The sequence below is a fragment of the Ornithodoros turicata genome, chromosome 1 (genome assembly GCF_037126465.1).
Source record: "Ornithodoros turicata isolate Travis chromosome 1, ASM3712646v1, whole genome shotgun sequence".
Classification (NCBI taxonomy): Eukaryota; Metazoa; Arthropoda; class Arachnida; order Ixodida; family Argasidae; genus Ornithodoros; species Ornithodoros turicata.
The window spans coordinates 45,023,812-45,050,476 of record NC_088201.1 but is presented as its reverse complement, the minus strand read 5'-3'; the positions used below and the strand labels follow the sequence as shown (position 1 = coordinate 45,050,476).

The 26,665-nt window shown below is 43.1% G+C and overlaps 1 protein-coding gene across 1 annotated transcript in view; it reads right to left on the bottom strand.

The window, feature by feature from the left end:
- Positions 1-4,456: 4,456 nt before the first annotated feature.
- The window catches only part of LOC135378139 (protein bark beetle-like), a 72,729-nt gene continuing 50,520 nt past the window's right edge, over positions 4,457-26,665 (bottom strand). The window contains exons 5-16 of the mRNA XM_064611043.1: positions 24,687-24,904; positions 24,024-24,321; positions 19,927-22,422; positions 19,501-19,542; positions 17,245-17,511; positions 16,797-17,166; positions 12,246-14,140; positions 10,974-11,664; positions 10,693-10,856; positions 10,541-10,635; positions 10,190-10,397; positions 4,457-7,237 (exon numbers count right to left, since the gene is read on the bottom strand). Of these exons, the coding sequence (XP_064467113.1) occupies positions 6,492-7,237; positions 10,190-10,397; positions 10,541-10,635; positions 10,693-10,856; positions 10,974-11,664; positions 12,246-14,140; positions 16,797-17,166; positions 17,245-17,511; positions 19,501-19,542; positions 19,927-22,422; positions 24,024-24,321; positions 24,687-24,904 (7,490 nt within the window). The 3' untranslated portion in view covers positions 4,457-6,491. The remainder of the gene's footprint in view (positions 7,238-10,189; positions 10,398-10,540; positions 10,636-10,692; positions 10,857-10,973; positions 11,665-12,245; positions 14,141-16,796; positions 17,167-17,244; positions 17,512-19,500; positions 19,543-19,926; positions 22,423-24,023; positions 24,322-24,686; positions 24,905-26,665) is intronic.

The window sequence follows — 26,665 nt, the reverse complement described above, 5'->3', positions numbered from 1 at the left end:
AGATGAACAGATAGACTCACGAAGCAGCGGCGCGTAATACGAACCTCTTAACGGTCGGTGGATAACTTCTTTAATCTCAAACACATTTTGTTCCAAGTTCCGTGCCTTATTCACTTCTGAGTTTTACTTGTATGTTTATATTTTTATATATTTTACTGTTACTGTTACCAATATTTTTACTTGTTATCGTCCTTTTTGCAATTTGTACTGCTTTGGAATACCTTTCCATTCTTTGCAAACACACACGTTCCTTTGTGCAGTTATCGATGCTACATATTACGCGCCACATATTCACCTACGCTGAGACACCGAAGTGTACACTTTCTTTTTACCCTGTCTCCCTTGCACTTTGTGTATTAAAGCTTCATTGCTGGTTCGTGAGTCTATCTGATTCATCTCGTCCTGTGTTCGTCCTGTGTTTTCCCGTCAAACTCAAGGCAATGTTAAAACAACGTATAGTATATTCTGAAAGGATACGTGCACACAACACTTAGTATTCAAAAATATAGTACAGTGCTGGACAAACGTTTACGGAACACGCTTCAGAGCATTCCTTCCTCAGGGTGAGACGCTAGCAGCGAATGGGACCGTACGGACTTTCAGACATGTGCTTAGGTAACCCAGTCACCTATTTGCAAGTCCGTACGGTATCATTCGCTGCTAGCGTGTCAGTGTTCCGTAACCTTTTGTCCAGCACTGTACATGGTTTTCACAAATGTTACTCACTTGCAAGTGACCATAAGTATACACGAACTATGCTTCTTCTGTTTACTATACAGTGTTTCTTTTTATATCTGCAATAAATTTTCACGAAAAGGGGAGTTGCCTTAGGACGCTTTTACTTGTGTCATTGGATTACTCGACGGTGCTGCTTCTAGGAAACCGTATTTGTTTCTCAAATAGGGGACTAACTAACAGATATATTTTAATCAACTTTTTAATTATTGACTTTAGGGAGCACATTGCAATTGCGATATTAAAGCCTGATCTCCACATGATCCTCTTGAACCCCTGATGAAGCACAAAAAGAATCGCAGCGCGCCCCCCCCCCTCCCCCCAGACCTAACTATTTCAGCTCTGCTATCTGCTGCAAAGCGCAAGTGATCGGCAAAAAAGCGACAGTGATATCATACGCGATTCAGGGAACCCTTATCCCAGACAGAACACTATCTCCTGCGGACATTCGAAATAGATCCCAACGTCCATGTCCTGAAATGGATATCAGATGGACATCTTTGGGAGCTACATGAATGGACGTCCCTAACTGTGCATCCGCAGGGCAGGGGCGGATCCAGGGGGGGGCTGCCCCCCCCCCCCCCCCTGGAGAGGTACAGAGACATACCTCTACCCCCTATTCCGGCAGATTTTCCTGCCGCACGCGCCGTTTTCCCGCCAATCCCGCGTGCGCCTTGTAGATCAGAAATAAAGCTCTGTGAAATGAAAGCGCAGCAGCTCGCCGTCTTACATGGCGACCCCCCCCCCCCCGTCTCCTCTCTTTTTTTTAATGCCCCCCCCCCCCGAGGGTCTTTCCTGGATCCGCCCCTGCCGCAGGGTGTACCGTAACGGCTGTTTGGATTATGGTTTCTAGATGAATATATTCATCTAGCCACCATAGTTTGGATAATTGTCCGAATAGGGTCCCTGACGGGATGTTGCAGGGAGCATTATCAGAGGAGAGAGAGAAACATGGCAAGGTGTGTCGCGTCGTGAGCAAGTCGTGAGTTCTACCTTTGCTGAACCAGCTACATGCCTCAAATCAAAAGTAGTAAGAAACAGAGACGTTATGGTTATAGTGAATTAATTAATTAATTAATTAATTAACAGAGCTGTTCTTCAGTCCAGTGTTATCGGTATACGCAATCGCATTAAAATTAAACACCTCACCCTTTAGTTCGACTCGCAGGACTCTAAAATTTGTCGAAGCTCGCGAGACAAGCTACGTATCTGTTTTCGCTTTGGGCAGGTATGCCACTGCCTTTCTAAGTTCTAAAGTAGTTATCTTGCTTGATGACAATATATACACACGCCTTTCTAAGTTCATTGTTCTAAGAGCTTTCTTGCTTTTTAAAACTTCATGATCATTGTCCGTGACAAATACTAGAAATAAATAAAGAGGATAGCAACTGAGAAAGAAAGATGCAGTGGCCGAAGCTGAAACAAATGGCAGAAAAAAACGCCTAGTAGGAATCTGTCCACTTACACAGCAGCTCAATAAACAGTATCAATAATAATGAGAAAAAACATTGCCTGAGTACGTACGCAAGTAAGCCGCAACGCACCGTAAGCCGTACGCAAGGAACACCACAGGAAGTTTTGTTCCATTTCAGATCGCGGTATATATGTTTCACGATCTTTGTTTTGTTTTAGTACTTTTGCAGCCCCGTCGAGTAATAAGCGTCCTAAGGCAAGTCCCCATTTTATAAAAATTTGTTGCAGATAGAAAGAAGCACCCTGTATCCTATTTACTTATATGGTCCAGTTTGATCGTTCATTTTAGCTTTACTTCCTCAGTTAATTTTAATTCGCTTCATTCAGCTTTATAATGATTCGAAAAAGGAGAAATAATTCGGGTCCTGCAGTACCCGAATTATTACTGTAAATTATTTTTATTTCTGTTTATGTTTCAGGCATCATATCCGTTTCTGTTACCTTTCCCTGAGCTACGTTTTGACTCTTTTGCCCTGCCAATCATCACTTCGGCCCGTGATTCGCCAGGAGCACTTGCGCGCGAAACAACAGAAGCGGCGTTGGATCGCGCGAATTTTAAATATAACGATGACGATAGCATTGTGAAAGTTCAAGATCGAGGCCCAGCTGTCTTGCGCAAGCCGGCATGTTTCACAATTACTTCAAATTAATTAATTGAGGTTAACTGTGGAAATAGTTAAACATAAATTTTTGAGCAGAGTGCGTGTTTTATTTAATGTACTTAAAGCCAGTATTTTATTGGTTTAGCTCCAGCTCAGTTCCAAAATGGTGCCAACGGTTCAGCAAAAACAAAAACCACTCTACATGGTGCTTCTCGAGAAGTGAGGCAAAATTTTCCCAATTTGATGGTTCATTTCCCTTTGAAAAATTGTGCTGTGTATACCTATGCGCTAGCCTGGCGCTAGGATGCACATGGGCGGATCTAGGATTTTCCCGAGGTGGGAGGGAGGGACCCCCCCCCCCCCCCCCTATATCCGCGCCTGCTTCGACATCATTGTTTGAACAGTCGGTAAACAACGGTACCAGTCGGTACCAGTCGGTAACTGTAAAAATAGGATGATGGGTCAAATTAAAAATTTGTTGAGTAGAGCCCTCAGATCTGTAATCCGCAAAAATGGAAACCGCAGCGAGCTTCTGTGATGCAGCATGAAAGGGGGCCAAAACGTAAAATCTGTGTGCATCCTGCAGAGTTTCATTTTACATGTGGCCGCTTTTTCATCTCCCCTTCACTATGTCACACTCTCTCAGTCTGCTGGCTGGCGCTGTTCCTCAATGCGTGTGCACCCTGAAGTCTGCCCAGGACGAACATTCCCCCAGAATGTTAGTCGTGAAGTTGCCCACCTTTATGAGGCCGACAACTGCGAGCTCTTTCAGAAACACCACCACCACCGCCCCTGATTTGTGCTGCCGAGAAAGGGGTGGCTTTCCTTTTTTTTAGCGTTATCATCAGACTGTCACTCCAAGCAGTGAGGAAACAGCACAAAGTGGGGTGCACCTCACACTGAGGAACAGCAGACTGAGAGTGTGGGATATTATGATGATTGGTGTTTTTATGGCGCATCAGCAACTTAGGCCATAATGCGCCAAGACAGTATGTGTTAAAGTGTGGGATACAGTGAGGGAGAAACTAAAAAGCGGCCAAACCTAAAGCAGTACTCTGTGGGTCGCACACAGATTAGCTGTTTTTGCCCCTCTCATATTGCACCACAGAAGCCCGCTGTGGTTTCATTTTTGCGGATTACAGACCTCAGGGCTCTACCTGGCAACTTTCACCACAACTAAGCTCTAAACCTTATGCACACTCACAAATTAATTAATCAATCTATGCTGACAATTTCTTAGACCACCAACCCATTTTTATTAATTAAGGAAATTAATTTGAAAGCTCATTGAGACTGGTGCGGGCTGTCAGTATTGTGTTAAGCAGGCCATATCGCAAATAGGTTAATGCAGTTCAATTTTTGAAAGAAAAATTAACCATGAATTTGGATAAATTTTGGCCAGCGTCTCGAGAAGCACCCCGTATATATATATTTCTGTATCCAATTCGAAACTCTAGTTTTCAGTTTTGCAGCAGTGATATTGCGCAGGCAGCTGTATGCACCTACATGCACTGAAGCACACGGGTGCTAGCGAGCCTGAAGACAGCTATAACTTATAGCCTTGTAGCTTCGTGGTCCATAACTTATAGCCTATAAGTTATGGACCACGAAGACGTTGTAAAGAAGAGCAAAATGTGACCCGTTGACAAACTTCAAAAGTGACGTTTTATTCAAATGTGACAAAAATGATTGACCGGTTGACAAGATAAAAATATTTTCAAGAAATTGACCACATTACCAGATGAGTACTTTTACTGCAAAAAAGCTATGCTGCCTTGTATCTATTATTTGAACGTATTTAGTAGCAAGCCGTTCAGCATAAAATTGTTCAACATTGCAAGAAATGTACAAGACGCATATGTTCAAGAGCTGCATTTGCTGCAAATATGGAATATTCATGGAGCATAAAGTCGTTGGCACTGGGCATTCATATAAGAACTTTGTGCAGCACCGTGTTGTTTGGCAAAAATGCCACAGTTCTGCACACAAATATAGAACTAAAGAACATCATAATATACAGCATGAAATATGTACACATTCTGATACTCAGGTATGAAAAGCTGACTAGGCAATCACTGTGCTTCTCCTGGCTGCTCTCATATGCACTATAATTAGGGTTTCTCGCTTTTGTCACATATTTTTCTGAAAATCCCGAGGGGTTTTGAAAAAGTGGATTTACTCAGCAGTAATATTGTGAAGTAAAAAATAAATGCCCGAATCCGGGTATTTATACTATGTTACCGAGAAAGACTTAAAGCACCAGGATGCAAAAAAAAAAAAAAAAATGTTGAGACTCTAAAGATTGCCATAATAAAGATACCATAAACACCTAGAACTTGTTGTAACATCACCTGTTACATAACCTGTACAATCTGTATAACATAACCTGTTACATCATCGTGCTTTTGTCTGACATGGCGACATGCTCCTTCCTGGAACGTGCCTGAGCGTGGGGGAAAGCCAAACAGACAAAACATAAAATGAACAGCTTTGTCTTGTGCTATTCTTTTTCTGTTTTGTGTGTTTGTCTTTCCCCAAAGCTCAAGCTCAGCGACATGTTGCCAATGACAAAAAGGTCACTGATCGCACTCCATGTCCAACCCTTGCAAAGGGCTAACCAGTCAGCATTCTTAACAGCCTGAGGTCACCCTCTACTGAAAACACAAACAGTTAAACGGAATCCTTCATCCAAAGATGACCGCGGTAGGCATGTTTTCAGTAAGGGAAGTGACGCTGGAACTTTCCATTTTTGCCCTCTCAGTGGAGAAAAAGATTCCTGCCACTTACCAGCAATGCAGATGGACTCCCAGAGAGCCCACAACTTAAGGCCATTTTCAGAATTTTCGGAATATGTCGATTTTTCAACAACAACAAAAAAAAAGAATGCTTTAGAAGGATGTTTTTCATCATTTTTCAGCAAATGCCGAAAACGAGAAACCCTAACTCTGGATGTAATCTGTATAATAGAAGAGCAAGAACAGAGAACTACAATGAAAACTTGATATATAGACATCTCTAATCTAGACATTCAAGGCAGGAGAGTTGAACAGAAACATGCATATCAGCCATAGTAACACTGATCTGATCAACTGCCACATGATAATGCTACATGATCAGCACCTGTGAGCTGGACTACTGGAGATGACCATGTGGTCTAAATAACATATGGACAGCTAGATGATGGATAACAATTTGTTGGATTCGCACTCTCACGGTGAAAATACATGTGAGCACTGAGGAATGTATCGACACAAACTGCACAGCATGCCTCGAGCATTGGCTCGGAATACTGGGAATCGTTTTCTGTCTTTGGCCACAATCGCACCCCTGTGCAAAACGACCTCATTCTTACGACCCACTTGTCTTGTGTTACAATTCCTAACCTACAAAATAAAATATGTAATACACCTAGCACCACTGTGAACACCAGCAGACAAGTTCATTTTGGGTCTCTGGCAGTGAAGCAGTCTCATTGTGTACATCGAACACTGGAATGGTACTTGCTTTGATCACAGTTTGTTCTCCTATCGCAGCATAGCTCTATGAGATCCTGAAATGACTGAACTAAAATTGCACAGAATACAGAGAAATTTGGGCAGGGCTGCTACGTTGCACTTGGTTGGAGTCAAACTATGATTGGCTTATTTCACCGGGGTCAATGCACGAGGCTCTCCAGAGTTTTCACATAGCCGTTTCCAAAGGTTTCTTGAAGAAATTGTCAGTGTTAACATACAAATTCCTTGACGATGGCAGGGTTTGTGACGAACGGAACGTGTTATCTGTCGGATCCATTGGTTCCGGTTGTGCCATTTCAAGCGTGCGTTTCATGTCAAGTGTAGAGTCTGTTCCCGAACTCCAGTCTCGCGAAGTCTCTGGAGAGTCGTCGTACCCAGCTGCTGACATCGAGCGATCTATGTAGCCTTCGTTTTCATATGTCAAGTCTAACGGACGAGATTTTACGGGAACATCAGCATCACTCCTTGCCGTCACTGCTGCATATTTGTCCTCAAGCTCGCTGCTGTAATCTATAGCAGGATTGCGCACTTCATGAATTTCGTAGCTCTGAGAATCGTCAGGGTCATAACTATACTGCTTGGAAACTGAATCAGCACTTCCGTTATGTTTGCTAGTGGACGTGAGCTGTGGAGCTCGAGAAGAGGCTTCTTTTATTGCACGTTCGATGCGCCGCTTGTAGCCGAGTTCTGTGAAAAGTGACTGATGGTCCAAGGATCTGCTCGAAGCAGAGCGCATAGATGCACGTATGGAGTTTTGTCGCTGGAGATGTTCCTTGTGACGTTCGCGTGACTTGCAGCACCAGAAGGCGAGGCATACGCATATGCAGAGGAGAACAGCGGCAATGAGAGAGAAGGCGGCAATGGACACAGGCTCTTGGTACCAGTAGTCTGTCCTGATGATGATTTGTTGTGCTGAAGAAAAGATAAATGATATACTGTCTACTATGCAATTATTCTAAGATAGTGACAGTTTGTGAGTAGTCCTCGACACACAAACAATTGTGCAAGGTCATGTTGTGGGAGGCTAGGAAGAACCAGACATTAAGAATGCATTTGGGAGGAGCTAGTAGAGTTCGCAACTTGCATCACGCTAGTTGTCCGGGCTTTGGATGCATTTATTCTATTTAACCTTAAAAGTTGAAAGAAAAAAAAAACATGCTGAGATTACAAAAGAAATACGTATGGCAACAAGAACATGTGCTCAGTATTCTTAAACTAAAAGTGTCATGCACATGCCTACGAAGATGTGGCATTGCTGGTATGTCTCGGTGGTTTCTCAGGCTTTATTTGCTTACTCTGTTAACAGCTTCAAGTAATGCACATATACAGGGTGTCTTTTTTTCCCGATACAGATTTTTCATTAAAAAACTAAAAAACTATAAGGGCTATGCTATAGACATCCTGTTTTCACTTCTATCATCTCTGGGCCGGTGGACGTTCTTGGCCATCTGTTGCTCAACCGTCGAATGACTAATTACCTAAAAACTGCTAATTAACTTTTTAATTATAAAAGCTACAAGGTCGTCCCAATAGAACATCTGGTCATTTCGTTCACCTGGTACCGTTACCACTTTCAGAACAAAAATCCATTCGATAGATCGTCCGCAAAAATTCGTGAAGGAATGCCGTCTTTTTCTCTATTTTGCTCATTACGCATCTTCGGAGATGCATCTCTCCTTCACCCCTAATGTAAGAGGGTGAAAGAGCACACTATCGCCTCTTGCATCCTGGAAAAAGATTGAAAGAAAACAGAAAATGCAACCCAAGATAAGGGCAGTTCCGATAGCGTCACCCGATACATTTGTTTTTGTTTTGTTTCTGCAAGTTAAAGCTCATCCTCGACACATGAGGCGGCACTATGCTCCTTCACCCTCTCACACTGGGAGTGAAGGGAATACGCGTCTCCGAAGATGCGCAATGAACAAAATAAAGAAAAAAATGGTGTTCCTTCATGAACCTTTTGCGGACGATCTATCGAACAGATTTTTGTTCTGAAGATGGCTACGGTATCAGGTGACCGAAGGGACCAGATGTTCTCCTTAGGACAACTTCGTAGCTTTTATAATTAAAAAGTTAATTAATGATTTTTAGGTAATTAGTCATTCGACGCTTGAGCAACAGATGGCCAAGAACGTCCACCAGCCCAGAGACGACAGAAGTGAAAACAGAATGTCTATAGCCCGTATAGTTTTTTAATAAAAAATCTGTATAAAAAAAAGACACCCTGTAGTTTATAGCCAGCCATCTTCAAATAAAAAATATGGAAACCAAGACAAGCAGTGTGCGACTTCACAGGCCACACACTTTGTATATTGCTTAGTTAACAGCGTCAAGTAACGCACATAGTTTATAGCCAGCCATCTTCAAATAAAAAATATGGAACCTAAGACAAGTGGTGTGAGACTTCACAGGCCACACACTTCGTATGTAAGTTTTGTTGAGTTACTCGTGAAAGGTTGTTCGTGATGTAGTCTAAGTTACTGTATTAGTAGTAATTTTTGCAAAATTCGCAAGTGCTCTTTTCCTCATGAATTTAAAGTTCCGCGAAATATTCGAACCAATGACAGAAAAATACGCAAATGAATATGTAAGAAATTTCACCCAGGACGCTGAGACAACTTATGTACGCAGTTTCTTACACTATTACACTACATTGCCTCACAAAGTGTTCAGTTCTTCTCCGCTGCAAGGGGAGACAGTAGCAGTCCTGATTTCACGAATCCTGCGTGGATGTAGGTGGCCCGTGATTCCAGTTCCTTGTAAGCCTGGACTGTCCAGAAAGTGTGTTCGTGTTCTTTGTGAAAGTTGCTGCATCACTATCGACTGGCAATTGTGCCTGTTCGATGCAGTGACAAGAATGACGGTAGACAGGGCAATCCGGCAATGACCCAGATACCAGCCCAGTAAGGCCCCCCTAATCGCAGCCCTCTTGGTGAGAAGGGCTCAAAAGGAAGACAAATGCAATGGGTTATTGCCCAGTTGCAATACCTTTCCTGAACTTCTTCCTGGACGTTCAAGATGGTGGGCCCCTAAGACGCCTGTTGCAGGGTCGACGCACCGCTGTACCGCGAATTTAGGGTCCCGCGAATAATTGCCTGATCCTGGCTCCTCATCAATTCACGAATTACTGAGCCCGCAAATTTAACCACTTATGTACAGTATTTCATTTCTTCCATCTGTCAGAGCTACAACCAAGAGTGGCTACTAGCGTGTATGAGGCACAATGCCACCATATAAAACATATGCCAGTTTACATATTTTTCATATGTCAACTATAGATGAATAATATAAATAATAAATAAATAAATAGAAATAAATAAAAATAGTAAATAAAATAAATAAATATGGAAACTAAGGGTGTGCTTGTTTATTCAACCCGCGCAACCCGCGAGTCGGAGTCGCGACATATGAGAGTCACCATACGTCATCGACTTTAGCGACCCACCTCGAAAAGAGAGTCGGTGCAACTCGACCTTCGAGCACCTCTAGTATTGAATCCTCGAATTTTAGAATGGGAGTTACTGTCACGTGGACGATGTCATGAGAGCTGTGCCGCATCATTTTCGCCCACCAAGAGTCGACTCTCGAGTTGCTCGAGTCCAGTAAACGAATTTAACCTAAGACAAGCGGTTTGAGACTTCACAGGCCACATACTTTGTATGTAAGTTTTGTAGAGCTACTCATGAAAGGTTGTTCGCAATGCAGCATAAGTTATTTCATTTCTTCCAGCTGTCTGAGCTACAACCCCGAGTGTAACATCCAGCATGTATGAGACACAATGCCGCCATATGGGTGAATGAGTGGATAAGCAAGCAAGCAGCTTCAATCAGCCTCAGTGTAGTTGTTTCTGATACAGCTCCTTACCTCTCTCGCAAAGAAACGTTAAGTGATCATTGCAGTCATGACGGTACACACTGCCCCGATACAGAACAGCACATTCATCCAATGGAATGTCGATGGACTGAACCCACAGTCGCTCAAATTCCCAATCGAAGTCTTCCTGCTCTTTAGTCACATATTCTATCAACATGGCATGCTTCTGCTTGACATATGGTATGGAGGAGTTATCCAACTAAAACAGGAATAAACGTCACAGATGTGTTATTCATATCAGAACCACCACAAAGTTTGGGGTATTGCCCATACATAAGAGTGCTCGATTACACTGCGTTGTTGACCATGGATATCAGGATTTCTAGAAGGAATAAAGTATACCTGACAGAAGTGCTTTGCCTCTGCGTAAGTCATAGCTCCAGGGATGTACCTGAAGCACGTGTCTTGGATCATCTCCCAACCTCCCACACAGTTACCTGAAAGTATATGTATTGCCAATGAAGTAAATTATTACGGAAAGGCTTGGGACTCACCACTTAGCACTGTGTCGTTGCTCAGAAGAAACGGATCAAAGTTAACATGAAGCAGCTCATACTGATCGTAGCCATCGTAAATCCTTCCACTAACCGCAGGTAGCTCATTGGAGCCCCACCAGTTGTTCTCTGCCTTTACTTGAAGTTTTAAGTTTTCGAGCCGCCTGCAAGAGACATCGCAGGGCACCTTAGTCAATTTACAAGCCATTATTAGCAAAACTGTGAATACAGGTCACAAGATGAAATAGCGATTACATTTACATACTGACTGATGAACTCACTGGCTATCATTTGCTGTTATCATCTCAAAGTAGTTGATCCTGTTGTAAAGGTAGTTCCAGTGGAATCTCTGCCCTGGACTTCTTGCTAGCACAGTTGCTTTGCGTTCCTCTACTGCAGCATCATTGTCCCAGAACCAGTTTCGGAAGATAAGTTGCGTTGATGACTGAACTCCATCAAATCCGGTCACTGTGATTTGGTGGCGTCCTTTACATTCGGCTACGAGATTTTCGCTGAAGTTGAATGCTACTCTATCCAGAAGAATGTTATCTCTGAATCCTCCATCCTCTCTCACAAAGTAATTTTTGAAAGCGTGCACACGCTGAAGGCTTCCAGAGCTTCCACCAACGATGCAGAGCGATTCTCGGTTTTTGTTTTGCGTAAACACATTGTTCTTTATTTCCCCCTGGAGTGCAGACACTGAGTTTGCAGAATTCACCCGGAGACGAAGTCCGCCCTGGTTCCGCAGAAACAGATTCCGAAGGACATGCATTTCCATGGAATTCTGGATGTCAAAAACAGCGGCACCCTCAGATGATGTAAAGTTGCCAAACAGGGGACTGCCATTGCTCTCGAACCGGTTGCTGTGTAATGTCAGGATGGGAGTGATTTCACCTGCACTGGAATACACCAAGGCTCCTTGACGATTTTCAGCGAAGTACGAAGCCGTGACATTATGTTTGCTGTCCCTCGCTGTAATGGTAAAGACACAAACATTTTATTACAATGTGCCACATCATGTTACATGGAAGAATTAGGTGCACTCTGAACAAGACACCCACGTTAAACGACCTCCAATTGCACTGACAGCAGTAGTCAACACTATAGCCTGGTTAGAGGTGCACTTCAAAGCCGATTTTATTCCATTGTTGCACCCGGTTGATTTGATGAAAATTTTTGTTCAAGTGACGTCAACGGACAAAGCTTGGACAGTGCCCTTGATATTTTCTTCCGAGCCAACAAAAATAAAAATCAGCACGCAATCAAGCAATTAAGAAAAGAAGAAAAAGTCTAGAAACAGATATGCTATCATGTGTGCAGCTCCTGGTGCCACATGTGCAACTGCTTCAGCGATTAGTATGAAGTTGGAGAGAGTTATGGGCCTCATGATTCTGCTTTCACTCCCTATTGAGTCATGTTAATGTGCCATCAAATATAGAAAACTTTGGACATACTTTGGATATAGAAAACTTACATTTGGACACTTCTCTTTCCTATCATTCTATATGTGTTTCATGCGCACTCTGCGAGAGAATTTCAGCATCTCCACTTGCCTGTTACTGTTCTCAATGGGAGGGTGACAACTTCTGCTATGAAGCCATTCGAGCTGCTTGCACCGCTTGCATGTAACTTGACACTCAGTGTTATCCCTTGTGACCTGTAGAACCTCTTTTGGGAAATATCCTCTTCATGCCCCACTCTTATATCCCCTATTTTGGAGACTGTATAGTTGAAGATGTCACCATCATAAATGCTTATAGTGTCAGGTTGAGGTGTGAATTCAGTGGCATTGAACAAGTTGAATTGGAGAATTCGAAAACCAACTTTCTCGACGTAGGAGTTGCTGGTGAAGATTTTGACACAGTCCACTGGCCTGTTGTCATATTTGTAGTAGAGAAGTATACGTCCATCAACGAGAAACTCCTTGTTGTTGTCACAGATATCTACAAACCCAAATATGTCGTATGGCAGATCAACGGCCCCTAAAGGGACGTAGTTGAGTCTGTCTTCTGCTGATGTTTGTCCATTTAAGGTCAAAAAGCTAATGCCTGTGCCCAAGTTCCTAGTCACATTGGCGGCATGGATGTACTGGTATCCTGGAGAAGCGAGGACTTGGATGCCATGTGATGCACAATCTGAGATGTTGATGTGCTCCAGTGTGACGTGACGAAGGACTACCTGGATGGCAGCACTTTTCTCATTGTGCAGAACTCCTGCACCACGTATCTCTACATGGCGGATCGACGACATCGGCGGAACATATCGACGACTGTTGTGTGATGCATCATTCCTATGCCGTGCTTGGTAACTAGGCACTGAGAAACGAATCCCACCCCAGAAATCGTTGCCATCGTCCCTCTCTTTGCTCCCACAATGAATATAAACAAATTGCTCTCTCATGTGCGAACAGACATAGTTGTGTTCTCCATATCCATTAAGCCGCGGTTCACAGCTACTTATTTCATTTTCTTGTCCCACACATTCGAGGGGTTGAGGCCATGACTGAATCCGAGCCAGCTCTGTTGCCCCGTAATCGTGTCTAGGGCCTCGATCGAGGTGAACGTCAAGAGTACCATAACCGAGCTCACGGCAGACTACTTCAGCATTCCTTTCTGTAAATCGCTGGTCACAAATGGGCACCCACTGTAGTGTTGAAGAGTTATAGAGCTCAAGGAAACCGTCTCTGCGAGGCCCATCCCTGCACAGCGAACTGGTACACAGTCTGACTTTTCTAACAGATGGAACACTTCTTGTGGTTCTTCCTGACGTCGTTCCTTTCAAGGGACCCATCTTGATTGGATCTGAATGACGGCCCATCGCCACAAGGTCACCAAGAACAAGGATGCCAACGCTAGGGTAGAACTGCATCTCAACTCCTGCCAGAATTGTTACCAGTGCATTTGGCAAAACAGTCAAATCGCTTTTCACAATATAAGGTGTGCTTCTAGGGGTTAGGGTTATCGACGTAGAGATGCACCCTCCAAGAGGTTGGGACAGGTCTATATCATGCCTAGTGCCGTCACTTCCGTCATCACTCAGTGTCGCCCCATCGTACTCTTCTCGCGCAAGGTAGGGCGAAAATTCTGCTGTTGCATAGCCATTCCAGTCATCAAAGTCAAAAATGCGGGAACGAATAGCTTGGATATGTTTCGTCCCCCACCAGTTGTACCCCACATTAATGGAATTGTGAAGCGAACTGGTGCGCACCCCAGCAAGAAATTCAAACTGCATGTCTGGGTTTGTCAGGTAGTTCTGAGTAATGTTGATGCTTTGAACGCCTCTAACACTGAGCGCGTAGCTGCTTGGTTCATATTGAGCAACTTCTGGTGACCGTGACCTGCCACGCTTTTCCACAGCAAAGTTGTTTCGTAAAATGTTGCGATAGAAATTGGCGTCCACAACACTAAACCGTTCCGAGTGACTCTCCAGGTCAAACTCCACAATGTACCTGTAAGGCAAAGAAAAAAAGATCTCATAACTATTGTGAAATTCCGTAATATGACACACTTTCTTAATTTTGCATGCTCTGCTGAGCCCCGATATATAGCCCCACATATATCAATCATATATTGATTTGTATTGATTTGTATTTATACATATCATACAAATTATACAAATCGTATATTGATTTGTATTTACAGTTGAGCCCGGGATATTGACGGGAACGTGAAATCCAATCATTATATCAGAGCATCGTTATACGGGTGTCTTTTTTTTTTCGATACAGATTTTGCATAAAAAAAAACTATAAGCGCAATAGACATCCTGTTTTCACTTCTACTATCTCTGGGCCGGCGGACGTTCTTGGCCATCTGTTGCTCAACCGTCGAATGACAAATTACCTAAAACTCGTTAATTAACTTTTTAATTATAAAAGCTACAAAGTTGTCCCAATGAGAACATCTGGTCCCTTCGGCCACCTGATACCGAAGACGTTTTCAGAACAAAAATCTGTTGAGATAGATCGTCAGCAAAAAATGTGTGAAGGAACACCATTTTTTTCTTTATTTTGTTCATTGCGCATCTTCGGAGACACGTCTTTCCTTCACCACCATTGTGAGAGGGTGAAAGAGCACACTATCGCCTCTTGCGTCCTGGGAAAGGATTAAAAGAAAACAGAAAATGCAACCCAAGATAAGGGCAGTGCCGATAGCGTCACCTGTTACATTTGGTTTTGTTTGGTTTCCGCAAGTTAAAGATCATCTTCGACGCATGAGGCAGCACTGTGCTCATTCACCATCTCACATTGGGAGTGAAGAGAAGACACGTCTCCGAAGATGCGCAAATGAACAAAATACAGAAAAAAATGGTGTGCCTTCACAAATTTTTTGTGGACGATCTATCGAACGGATTTTTGTTCTGAAAACGGCTACGGTACCAGGTGACCGAAGGGACCAGATGTTCTCATTGGGACAACTTCGTAGCTTTTATAATTAAAAGCTAATTAGCGATTTTTAGGTAATTAGTCATTCAATGGTTTCGCCAGTTGAGCAACAGATGGCCAAGAACGTCCGCCGGCCCAGAGGTGATACAAGTGAAAACAGGATGTCTATAGCCCTTAAAGTTTTTTAATGAAAAATCTGTATTAGAAAAAAAAAAAAAAGACACCCTGTATATGACCTTTCGTGAAATTGTTGGTCGGGATCATGTCAATGAAGTAGAACGGAATAAGTAGAATAATGCTGAACATGCATGGTCATTGAGAGCACAAAAGCATTATATCTAGCGCTAGACTGACGCAGCTTTCTGTTGAAAGTTTTTCCAAGGACAACATGTCCGCCGATACCAAGCGAGGCTCCGCACCTCTTGAGATCGACGACTTGGTCCATTACTCATGATCCAGTGCCATAGTCATCATCATTTGCGGTATTGGAACTGCATTGTCCATTAGAACGTGCCTCGTCCACGGATAATTCATTGACGCGTGTTTGAGTCGCAACATGCAACTAGTATCTGCCAACTCAAATTTTGGAAGGCACAATACTTCGCAACGAGGTTTTGCACCGTTACAAAATCCGCGGAGCATGTGCAACTTCAAGTTGAGCCATGTGCCGTTCTTCATTAAAACGCGTCCCGGAATCGCAGACGCAATCGTGGTGCACAGCAGACAACAATAAAAGTTTGAGGGCGAGAGAACGATGTAGGGAGCGAGCAACCTCCTCTACTTCTCGCGAACGCCTTCGAATATGCACAGATAAACCAGATAAACACGCTGCATTCTCACTTTAATGTTCATGGAGGCTAAGGCTCTTGAAAGTGCCTCCTTAATTCGTTTTCAATTGAAAAAAAAGAAAAAAAGGAAGCTTGCTTCTTGATTTGCATGCATTATTTTATCGGCCACCGGGAGAGTTTTTATCACGATACGTAAGGCCCCCTGTTTTTCACGATTCGGTGAAATTTTGTGGAATCCCCTATTTTGGTTGAAATCTTGCGGAAATCCGTTTTGGTCGGAGGACGCAATTGGCGCGATGTGGACGGTTACTACGACGCACAGCGTCTGAGGAGAAGTATTGCACGCTCACACAAAAGAGTGTCAGATAAAAGCACATGCTGCGCACGCTTCCAATAGACAACTTGCTGTTTGAAAACAATCTACATCACAACGCCAGATGCCACTGCGACAGGTCCCTGTCGGTTATTTGCAAACCCGAAAGTTAGTCTCTGGACCCGGAAAAAAAGGATCCGTCAGAGGTGCAAACTTGCAATCAACAGGTTTCATGTCGTTGTATCGCCTGCTACAACTTTCTCATTGACATTTTGCCTCTAATCCTTTTAATTAAAAACTGACTAATTAATTTCACTTAATTAATTAATTACAAAACAGAAATAGTCTTAGTATCCTCACACAATTGGTAACATTATGCAGTTCGTCTTCTTGGTGTGCGATGAACCTTTATTTTTAAACTTTGGCTCATTTTTCGTGAGACATCCTGTATATCATTTGGCATAATACACAACAAGGAGTGCAATTCACTGTGCGTATTCTACACTTGCTAGATTTATGGCCTTTGCTAAACAACGATGATGTGTTATGATATCATGCTCAGCAGTGCAGGAGGAGTAAAAAACACAAACAAAAATATAACGTGAGAAAATTAACTCACTTTGCATGGTTGTCGGTAAACTCATTGTTGACAATGAGCATCTCTTTTTCCATGCCACCGACTGTAAACAGCCCTTTTCCCGGTGGGGACACGTTATTACGGACCTCATTGCCTGTGGCATTGAATCTGGCAAAGTGGCCGTCCATATGGAGTACGAAGAATGTGTTCCCATGGAAACTGTTGTTGCAGAGAACTATGCTGTGGGTGTAGTTTTCATCATACTGCCAAACGTAAGGCAGCCGCAAATCCACACCACCCTTGTTCCTGACAAACTGTGAGGCATTGATAACCCAGTGAAATAGGTTGTTAGAAATCCGTAGATCACGGCTGAAGTGCTTGATTCCACCTCCATTATTCTCAATTGCATTTCCTGCAAAGTGGAAAGTTGGAACATAACCAAATAAGCATTCCATGTGCACTTTTCTGTGTTCAATGTATCAAGACATGCCTGTGAGATTATAGGTTATCTCCGCAACTGACGAAGTCAGTGGGTCCCAAAGTGGTGATGCTACAAAAACTGCCTCCTGGCGATTCTCAGTGATAGTATTGTTGACGATCAAAACAGTCTCATTGCTGTAGCGATGGTAGTAGAAGGCTCTGTTGTGCTCGCTGACATCTCTGTTATAATGGCTGCTGCCAATACCCATCTCACAATTGGTAATGATGTTGCGCTCGATCCGTATGCTTGGCTTGTACTGCAGCCACTGCACTTGAGCTAAGTAAAAAGAATAAACATAACAATTGTAACCAGTTACTGTATGAGCTTCAAATGCAGATTGCAATCTTATATCATAAGACAAGCTGAATTTAAGAGTTGTGCTATGAAGGTTAATCCACATCTTATGCATGATAAACAGAACACTTGTGGGTATCAGACATTTTACGATGGGACTACACATGGTCAGAACCAGATGGCAGCAAAATTCCTGCTCAAGTTTGTGCACAATTGCAAACTCTACGATCTTTGACATTGACCTCAACATATAGTCTAATTTTTTGGAACAGCAAGCCATTTATAACTATTTCAAACTTCCAATTCTGCTGCATTCTTTAGACAACAGTAAGCCCTTGCACTAAAATGTGACACTATTGGACGATTCCTTGGAAATATGATATTTCTGTGACTATTGCCACCGTTCTGGATACGACACTTTTTTCAGTAACACCAGACACATGTGTCATGAGATTTTTTAGACTATTTTGGTGTTTCTGACTGTGACAGTATTTTCTTTTACTACAGCAGGCCTTCCACTACACTGTCATAATGATCACGTACACACATATTACAATAACATTTTGGGGACATAAAGCATTTCAGGCATTATTTTTATGCTTTCAGCTATGACAAAACTTTTTTGATATGGGTATATTTTGTATGAATATGCATGGCAGCAGCCAGTGGGTACAGCTGCGGGTACATGCAGAATTCCAACACCACCCTGAGATGCAAATCCTGTGCAAAATTCCAGATTAAGTGTGCTGCAGTAGTGCATCCATTTTCATGGTTAATGTTTTTTGCTGGTGACACAGGGAAAATGGAAAAATGTATATGACTTCCTGCAATTGATGCATACTTTTTCCTTTCCTTTCATTTCCTTCTAAACTAAACTATGTCCATGGTGTAATGTGGTGACTGTAGCTCATATACACACATTCATTAGAGAATCTGGCAGCTACTTCTCATTATTGACATCCTGAGAGCATGAAGCTAATTTTAATTGGCTTCACTAATTGGTTTTTGTTAAAAGTAAAGCCTCGATTCCTTTGTAGTATTATTGCTTGTCTCTCACTGAGTATTACTTGAACTTTGAGGATATCTAATCAGTTGGATCAATACAGGAAAAAACTGTAATGTGAAAGAGTACTCCATGCTATGGCACTGACATAGTCTGGGTTTGTGAATATGCTTCTGAAACAGCACATTATCTATAGGATGAGTAGAACATCCTTATTTGGTTCCACTTCTCCACCTAGTCATGCATTGGTTCTGCATTCAAGCCATGCATGAACTCATTAAATGTCAACCACAATACTTTTTCCACCACTTTGCAATGGCCAAATACCGCTGCTCTCCTGCATACTATGATGTTTGTCAGAATCACTTAATAAGTAACATAAATAGCACATAGGTGGCACTGCAGATTTCACCCAACAAAATCAAGAAAAGTAATCACAAGTAACTTATTTATTATTATGTTAAGGGTTCCTGCTTCTCAGTACAATTTATAGACAAAATTGTCTTGCAGAGTTCAACCCAGCACCTCTTCTCTCAAACCGGACTGAAGAGGTCTACACACCTGGTTCCACCTCCCCTATACAGTCGAACTCCTTTATAGCGAACACCTTTTTAACGAAAATACCACTACAGCAAATTTTTTTGCGGTCCCGCTGGAGCCCTATAGGTCCAATAATGGACATCTTTTTTAACGAAAATACCTTTACCGTGAATTTTTTTTGCTGTCCCCTGAGTTTCGTTGTAAAGGAGTTCGACTGTACCCACTGTTCTGTCACCAGCAGCAACAAAATATACCATATGGCAGAAGGCCAGCATGACTGCATGCTACTATTCTTCAATGGAATATACGAATTATATTTCAATATCAGCTGTTCTTCTCATTCAACAATTTCTTACAAAGCACATCTCTGAGGGACACACAGTTATACACATGGGACTAAATACTGCTAGTGAAAACACAATGCCAACCTGGTGTCGTGCAGGCTCCAAAGCATATTTCCCGATGAACACCTACAGGCATGACGTAACAGACATGAATGACATAAGATGGACAGAGCAGCACACGTCACCACAATGCACATAAGCCACAACATACACATCACTACAGAAGGGGCTTCACAGAAAAGGGCTTGGTGCTGACAAAAATCGCTACTAAACGCAATGTTTTCCAATGCAATCCACATTTCAGAGTACTCTTACACAGCTGTTTGGAAGCTTTCTTATTTATATTCTTTACTTCAAGGCAGACAACCCAGTGAATCTTTCTCTAGCTCTTCAATAATTGTGTCTACCTTCATGGTTACTTTGAGGGAAAGGTAATGCTTTCCAAAGGAAATGGCACAGGAAAGATCTTGCATTAACTAGTTCCACGGTTATGTGACTGTATGCACTTACCGAGTGGTTGCACTGCCGTCACCATTAACAGCACTCCTCCTTTAGGTGAATGGCCACTTTTGTACCTCAGAGAGATGATGAATCCGGTCTCTCGGAGAGGAAAAGACGTCAAATTCTGGCCAACATCCCAAAGTGGTGCTGAAGTGTCATCCAGTTCATTGCCACGGCGAATAATCAAAGTCTCTGTTGAACCTTCTTTGAAAGGGTCCACTACCATAACTCCAATAGTCCTTCTTTCTTCACAAATCACTTGAAATTCGTGCACCTCATTCAGGCGGTCACTAGCAACACGAATGTAACGGCGTTCGTCTGCGCTAATTCTAATTATTTTTGTGCCAGAAATGGCAGTAGCCACACCTTCAATCGACTGAATCATTTCTCTGTGTTCCTTTTTCGTAAAAAGTGGATCATAATAAATTCCACTTGCATCATTACTAAATATGGTGTTGCCTTCGATGTCTACCCCTTGAGACCGGGTTATGATTCCGTGGTTTCTGTTACCTGTAATGCGTGAAGATTTGAGTGCTTGATTTCGTACATCCTTGAAGATATCGTTCCACATCAGTCCAATTCCTGATTCCACATTGTCTCTGACAGTGAGGTCTTCGAGGATGTGGTTGTTGAAGTCCAACTGAAGCGCCGCTTTGAATGTATGTGTTGCAAAGTCGAGAAGCCCTGCTTTCTCTATCACAGTTTTACGAATAACGCTGCTGTCAGCTAGGATACCCACGCGGATTCCAGACCATGATGCCCTTGTACAGCGAATTCCAACCTCTACGTTACACGAATTTTCAAAACCCTCCCCTAGTACCTCATGCTTGCACTTCAAAAAGTCTGTGTCCATGTCGTCGCACTGCACATTGCTTAGAACAACGCGGCTGGTGGCTCCACTGCTGGCTTCACGGGAGGATGCTTCCAGGAGCCAATCCCTGGGACTGAGGACCATTCCAAGCTCCTGGCAAACTAATGCAGCATCTTCTTCTGTGAAGCCATAAGCACATACACCACCTGTGGTACCATTCACTGTCACCTGAACAACTCCTTCATGACCCCCCGATAATCTCAAAGAACCAGGTTCCAGTACTGGCGATTCCTCAAATGATTCTGCCAAAGTGTATGTGATCTCTGCACTAGTGCCATCACTGTCAAGGCGGCCCTGCACCATCATTCCAATAGACTGTTCAAATTTGAGCTTACTTCCAGGCTTAACCACCAACTGTGATGCTGGCCGCACAAAGATGTCCGTCTTCACAAGGTATTCGCCAGCTTCGAGCGTCACATCACCCATAACTTCACCTCCTATCTCATAGCTACCTGGCTTTCTGAACCTCATAGTCTTGTCTCTCTCAAGGTTACTTGAGATTTGATCAGTTGTATACAAATCGCTACGAATAACCAGGTACTGAAGAAACTCAACTGGAGCAAGGTTATAGCGGTCCTTCCTATCAAATATGCGGCTGTAGATGTGAAGAGCAGTTTCTGCAGTGGTATCAGTTATCTTGTCGGTGTTCCAGTAATTAAGAGATGCATCAATTATCTTGCTACTGTCTTCCAGATGTGATCCCAACTCGTACGACGAATCTGGATTCGTAAACTCATTTCGCTGTACGACAGTGTTGTTTGAAGTGACCACTACAACTGCTGCCACTCTGGAGCGTGGCTTCAGACGGCTGAATGGCTGCCGTATAATGTTCTTTACAAGCCTGTTATGGTGAAAACGAAGAATTTGGACTGTGCTGCCTTGTACTAAGCCTAACTTGGCTACGAATATCCCGGAGTTCTCAGAAAAGTGGTTTTCCATTATATCAACGTCTGCAAACGTTTCCTTGTAGTCATCTAGAAATTCACCACGATGTATGTTTTCGAACCTAAGGACGCCTGAACGGTGCCTCAAGAATGCATTATTGGCTATTAAAGCCTTCACGTTTAAACATGGCATCACGCGAACAGATAGTTTGGCAGAAGTGTTGAAGACATTATTCAGAATTAATAAAGTGTCAACTGAACCTTCGGTCTTCTTCCAGCAAGACAAGTATTCAATGCCAACATCGCCACTATGCCTGAACGAATTCATGCTGATGTTCCAGAATGCATCTGCTCTGCAGACATTTCCCAGGAGCACACCAACGTTCCCATTCATTTGAATCACTGAATGAGACACGTGCGTTGTGAAATTGAATGGTATCCGGTCTGATGTTTCGTTGAGCCAGAAAGCTACTCCTCTACGGGTGTTGCCTTCAATAATTGTCTTGTGAATGTGGCGGTAGCCTCCAGCATACGTCACATTGATACCATCACCAGAGTTTTCTCTCACGTTTGTGGCATTGATGGTCACATCTCCCACACCGCCATCCACGTGGATACCAGCTACGTGAGTGTTGTTCAAAATTGAGGAATCATAGATGTTGACGCCTGTGATCATATCTTGCACCCAGATCCCGCGGCCATTGTTTCCATCCACATGACATTCAGTCATATTAATGTCATATGCTTTCGCTGTGTAGAGGAAGAAAAGAAAACAACATTGTCAGGCTCGAAGCACATTAATTAAACAGAAGAAAAAAAGTTCATTCACAGAAAGTTCATAGTCCTGCGTAACAAAGAAGTATGTCACTGAGAAGGAGCACATGAAAATTGTCAAGCAACAAACAATGTGTGCCAAGCTTGCCGCAATTGAATACTAAAACTGTAGTACAGAGCCTCAGGAAGATGTAAAAGATCCTAAAAAGACACTTTAAAATGTGAAGGTTCGAAATGGGCCTTCCACTGCATCATATCACCTCTTTCTATGTACCAACTACATGTCTTACAACTAACTGTTTTTTTTAGAAAGCACAAGTGCAAAAGTTTCTAAAAAGTCATCGACATTTCCAACCCTGGCATTTCATGTTATGTTTTATGCCTGTCCCTTGAAATGAAAGAGTCACAATACTACAGTTGTCAACACACTAATAAGAGACATACAGTTGTGTCCTTTTGTAGGTAAGGAAAATTCGCCGACAGATACTGCAACGCACATGTGCGTTTGAGGATTATTTAAAAATAGAATGGTAGTGGAGATTGTCTTGCATTATGCTATCTTGCCTTGGCGTGAAATCCCCTACTTAACGAGCTAATTCAGGAGTTTTAGGTAATCCTCACAGAGTTCCACATGAGGTACACAGAAAATTATATAGAAATGGGGTATGTGCACTGTAATCAGTAAACAAGCTGTGCTCCAAAATATCACTGCGCTACTACACAGGTAAGCAATCAATGTCATTTTGTCACAACACAAGGCATTTGTTGAACACATCATGAAAAGTCTGAATGCTCAGTGATAGTTCGCATTCATGGCATGTGCAGCTGCGACATGTAACGGAGTGTGCGAGACGGAAATAAAAGAGACTAAATCACTGATGGCTATGGAGCGCCGACTGCGAGGCAAAGCTTAGTGACTCTAATAAGCACCAGATGGCAACAAGATTAAGGAATCACACGTCAACAGTATTTATGTTCCGCTCGTTGTAATGCCCACTTTGTTTGCTGCTTGTGTTCATTTCTTAATAGTTCCAAAGCAAGCCCTTCAAGTCCACTGAATATACATGCAGCAGCCATATCCCAGAATTCAAAGTGATTATCACGGCTATGGTTTCCAGCAAAAGAAAAAAAAAAAGAGGTCTCGATTATTCTATATTTTGTCTCAGGGAAACTAGGTATGTACAAAGTTTGCCCATAGGGAATACGTCGGGCCATGTGTGAGGTACCCCGTCTAAGAAGCACAGGTGTTTTGGCCTTCTGCTAGAATGACAAAAATCGCTGGACCTCATAGTGAACCACTTAACATCACACGACAACAAAGTATCACAACAGTGTGCATGGATACAACTGATTGTTATCAATGTGGCATTGTCACAGAACACTTCTTCATTTGTGCAGTGAACAAGAGGTGGTTTTCTTCACCATATTTTCCTACATTTTTGAACTTGAACAAAGAGGACTGTGGATTTCAGTCAGCCTATGAACACCATGCACCCAACCTCCGGTCTGGGGCTGCACCCTATTGTTCGTAGACCACTACAGTAATGTATACGTAACAAACAAGAATATGTACTCACTTGCAGCAAGAACTGCCTGCATTGTAAATTCAAGCCTGACAGGGTAGTAATCTGGGCTTCCAATGAGGTAGTAGGGGATGTCAGGAGGTTGGAACAGTACAGTGAGGGAAGTAGATGACACGCTCTGCGGCCGAGTAGTATTGCTAATCACGAAGTGTGCCAATTTCCTTGTAGGATCAGAAATATCGCCGCTCCACACTGTCACAGTTCCACCAGTCAAAGATCGTGGGCCGTCATCTCTCAGCATGTTCTTGAAGTGAATGGTCACAGTCAAAGATGGGTCTGTTGATGCTATGGTCTGCAAAGTGTACGGTTAGATGTGGTCATATATACAGTTATAGAGAACTCTTGAAGGCGCAAAACATCATACGTATACAAGTTAGTCTTGATGCACTTAGAGGTGAGGCTGGTAGATGGAAGGTCCAGTATTATACTAAACCAGATCTTGCCAGATGTCTACCAGATGTTGACAAGGAGGCAGATGCTCTCTGTTATGCACACAAATGTAAGAACCACCCAATGTGTTCAGCTATCTGACTTTTATGGACACACACAAAACCATCAGCCCTTTAGCTCTCACTGTCATTCACATCAGTTTATATTGCATTTGATATATGCAGGATGTGAGGGCATTTACGAAGTGCAGTATGCTGTGTTGCTTACCCTTTTGCATGGTGTCTTTGCATTGTTTTCATCAAGGACGTAGAAGAAACCCAAAGGATAGGCTACGTTGTCACTGACCGATGATTCACATAGTGAAAGACGATTCTGAGTCACACTCTCGTGGTAAGCATAAACCACCCCGTCCGCTCCGTTGTCTCGACTTATCACACTCGATAGAGACACCTGGCCCGTGCTGGAGTTGATGAATATCCCGTAACCTAGTTACAGACAAGGGTGTGATGACAACACAATTTATTCTAATTGCAAGTTTTCATGGTCAAAGCGTAGCAATATGGTCTAGAACCACAAAAATTGCTAGCTGGGTTGGGTCACGTGACAGTTTTCCCCACAACGCGAGTGCCCAGAATTTAACAGTTTAAAGGGACGGTTGCATTCCGTTCCAGTCGATTTCGAAACGATAGTGTAATTTAATTCCTCATGGAACACTGACCACAGTATCGAGAATCCCACGCGAAATAGTGGCGTTGTTTCACCGTTATTCGACGGAATACGTGACAAGAGCAGACGCCGGATGTTGAGAGTATGCCGGAATTCCCTCTCTGGAAAAACGAGAAAAACGTCATTCTGTAACCGGCCAATTATGGCACGCCTTGGAAAAAAAGAATGCCACGGCCGTGCGAGCGTCTCATAGAGTTGAGGAGCATCGGGATGGCGCCTTTCCTCCTCTGCATGCCACCCCCTCACTCCTCCGCTTACGAAGTGACGTCACACTGCTGGAGTTTCTGCAGCTGCTGAGACAGGGCTATCTTTAAAATTTGCTTAGTTAACATCTAAGCACCTTTAGGACGAAAAAACAGCCAGGTAGACTGTTGGCCGACTCCATGGGCAGACTCCGAACTCAGTGGTATCGGTTTCATACACGGGTTTCCGGATGTGACCGTCCCTTTAAGTCCCTTGGATGCTCCTAGGGGCACCATGGTTGTTCATGTTCCGGTTCCGCCGTCTGCTAACACATGTTAAAGGAGCATGGAAGGCCCTACGAACATGCATTGTTTTTACCACACTGACATGAACATACTACCTTCAGGAACTGCCATGCAAAAATATCTCCTTTCGGAAGTGTGAATTTCCTGAGAAAGGTAGTTTACAAGAATGTGCACAGTGCCGGCAATTTCCCCAGCTACTCCTCACATGGTGTGAGGTCAGGTCAGCTGACCACTTTTAATGTGTTACCATTAGGAGTGTTAAAATGGAAAAAGCTGCATATATGTGCGTGTACGTGCGTGTGTGGTCTGTGTGCGTATGAGATGGTGAAGCCTCACCGAGGCAGAGGTATAAGTGGATATGTAAAGGGGAGATAAGAGGGTAAATGTAAATGAAGAAAAATGATATGAAATTGAAGTAATTGAAGTAACAAAGAGTACGAGGTAAGAGTAATTAAGGCAAGTAATCATAATTAAAGGACATTAAGTTAAATTCAAGACTACCTCGGGTAACCTGCGGTTACCTTCAGTAATCAAAAAGGTAACTGAAAGTAATTGAGGCTAATTAAAGGGTAATTAAATGGAGTTACATAGAGTAATAGAAAGTGTCAAACCAGAAGTCACGTATCGACCAGAAGTGAACAACCGGAACCCGAGCTGAACCAGAAATGGACAGCAGAAGGCACGTACAGACTGGAGGTGGACAACCGGAAGTCGGGTTTAAACCGGAAATGTGCTTAATGCTAACGCGTTTCTCCTGCATTTACCACTGAAACTTTTATTGGCTGCTGAGAATCGCCAGCTATCAACAAGACCGGTCGAGTGCTCAGGGCGGATGGTGGCAAATACAACTGCAGAAAGAAAAAAGAAGGTGCGCGGCACAGTAGTGGGCAGAACACATGATGTTGCAGAGTGTCGACTGAGGGAAGCAGCTTTTCTGACCCGCGAGATTGAATATCTCTCTTGCACAACAGGATCACACGCTGCACTCGTACTTTTTGTGCGGATGTGTATTCCAGGCCTTGTAATCCTAAT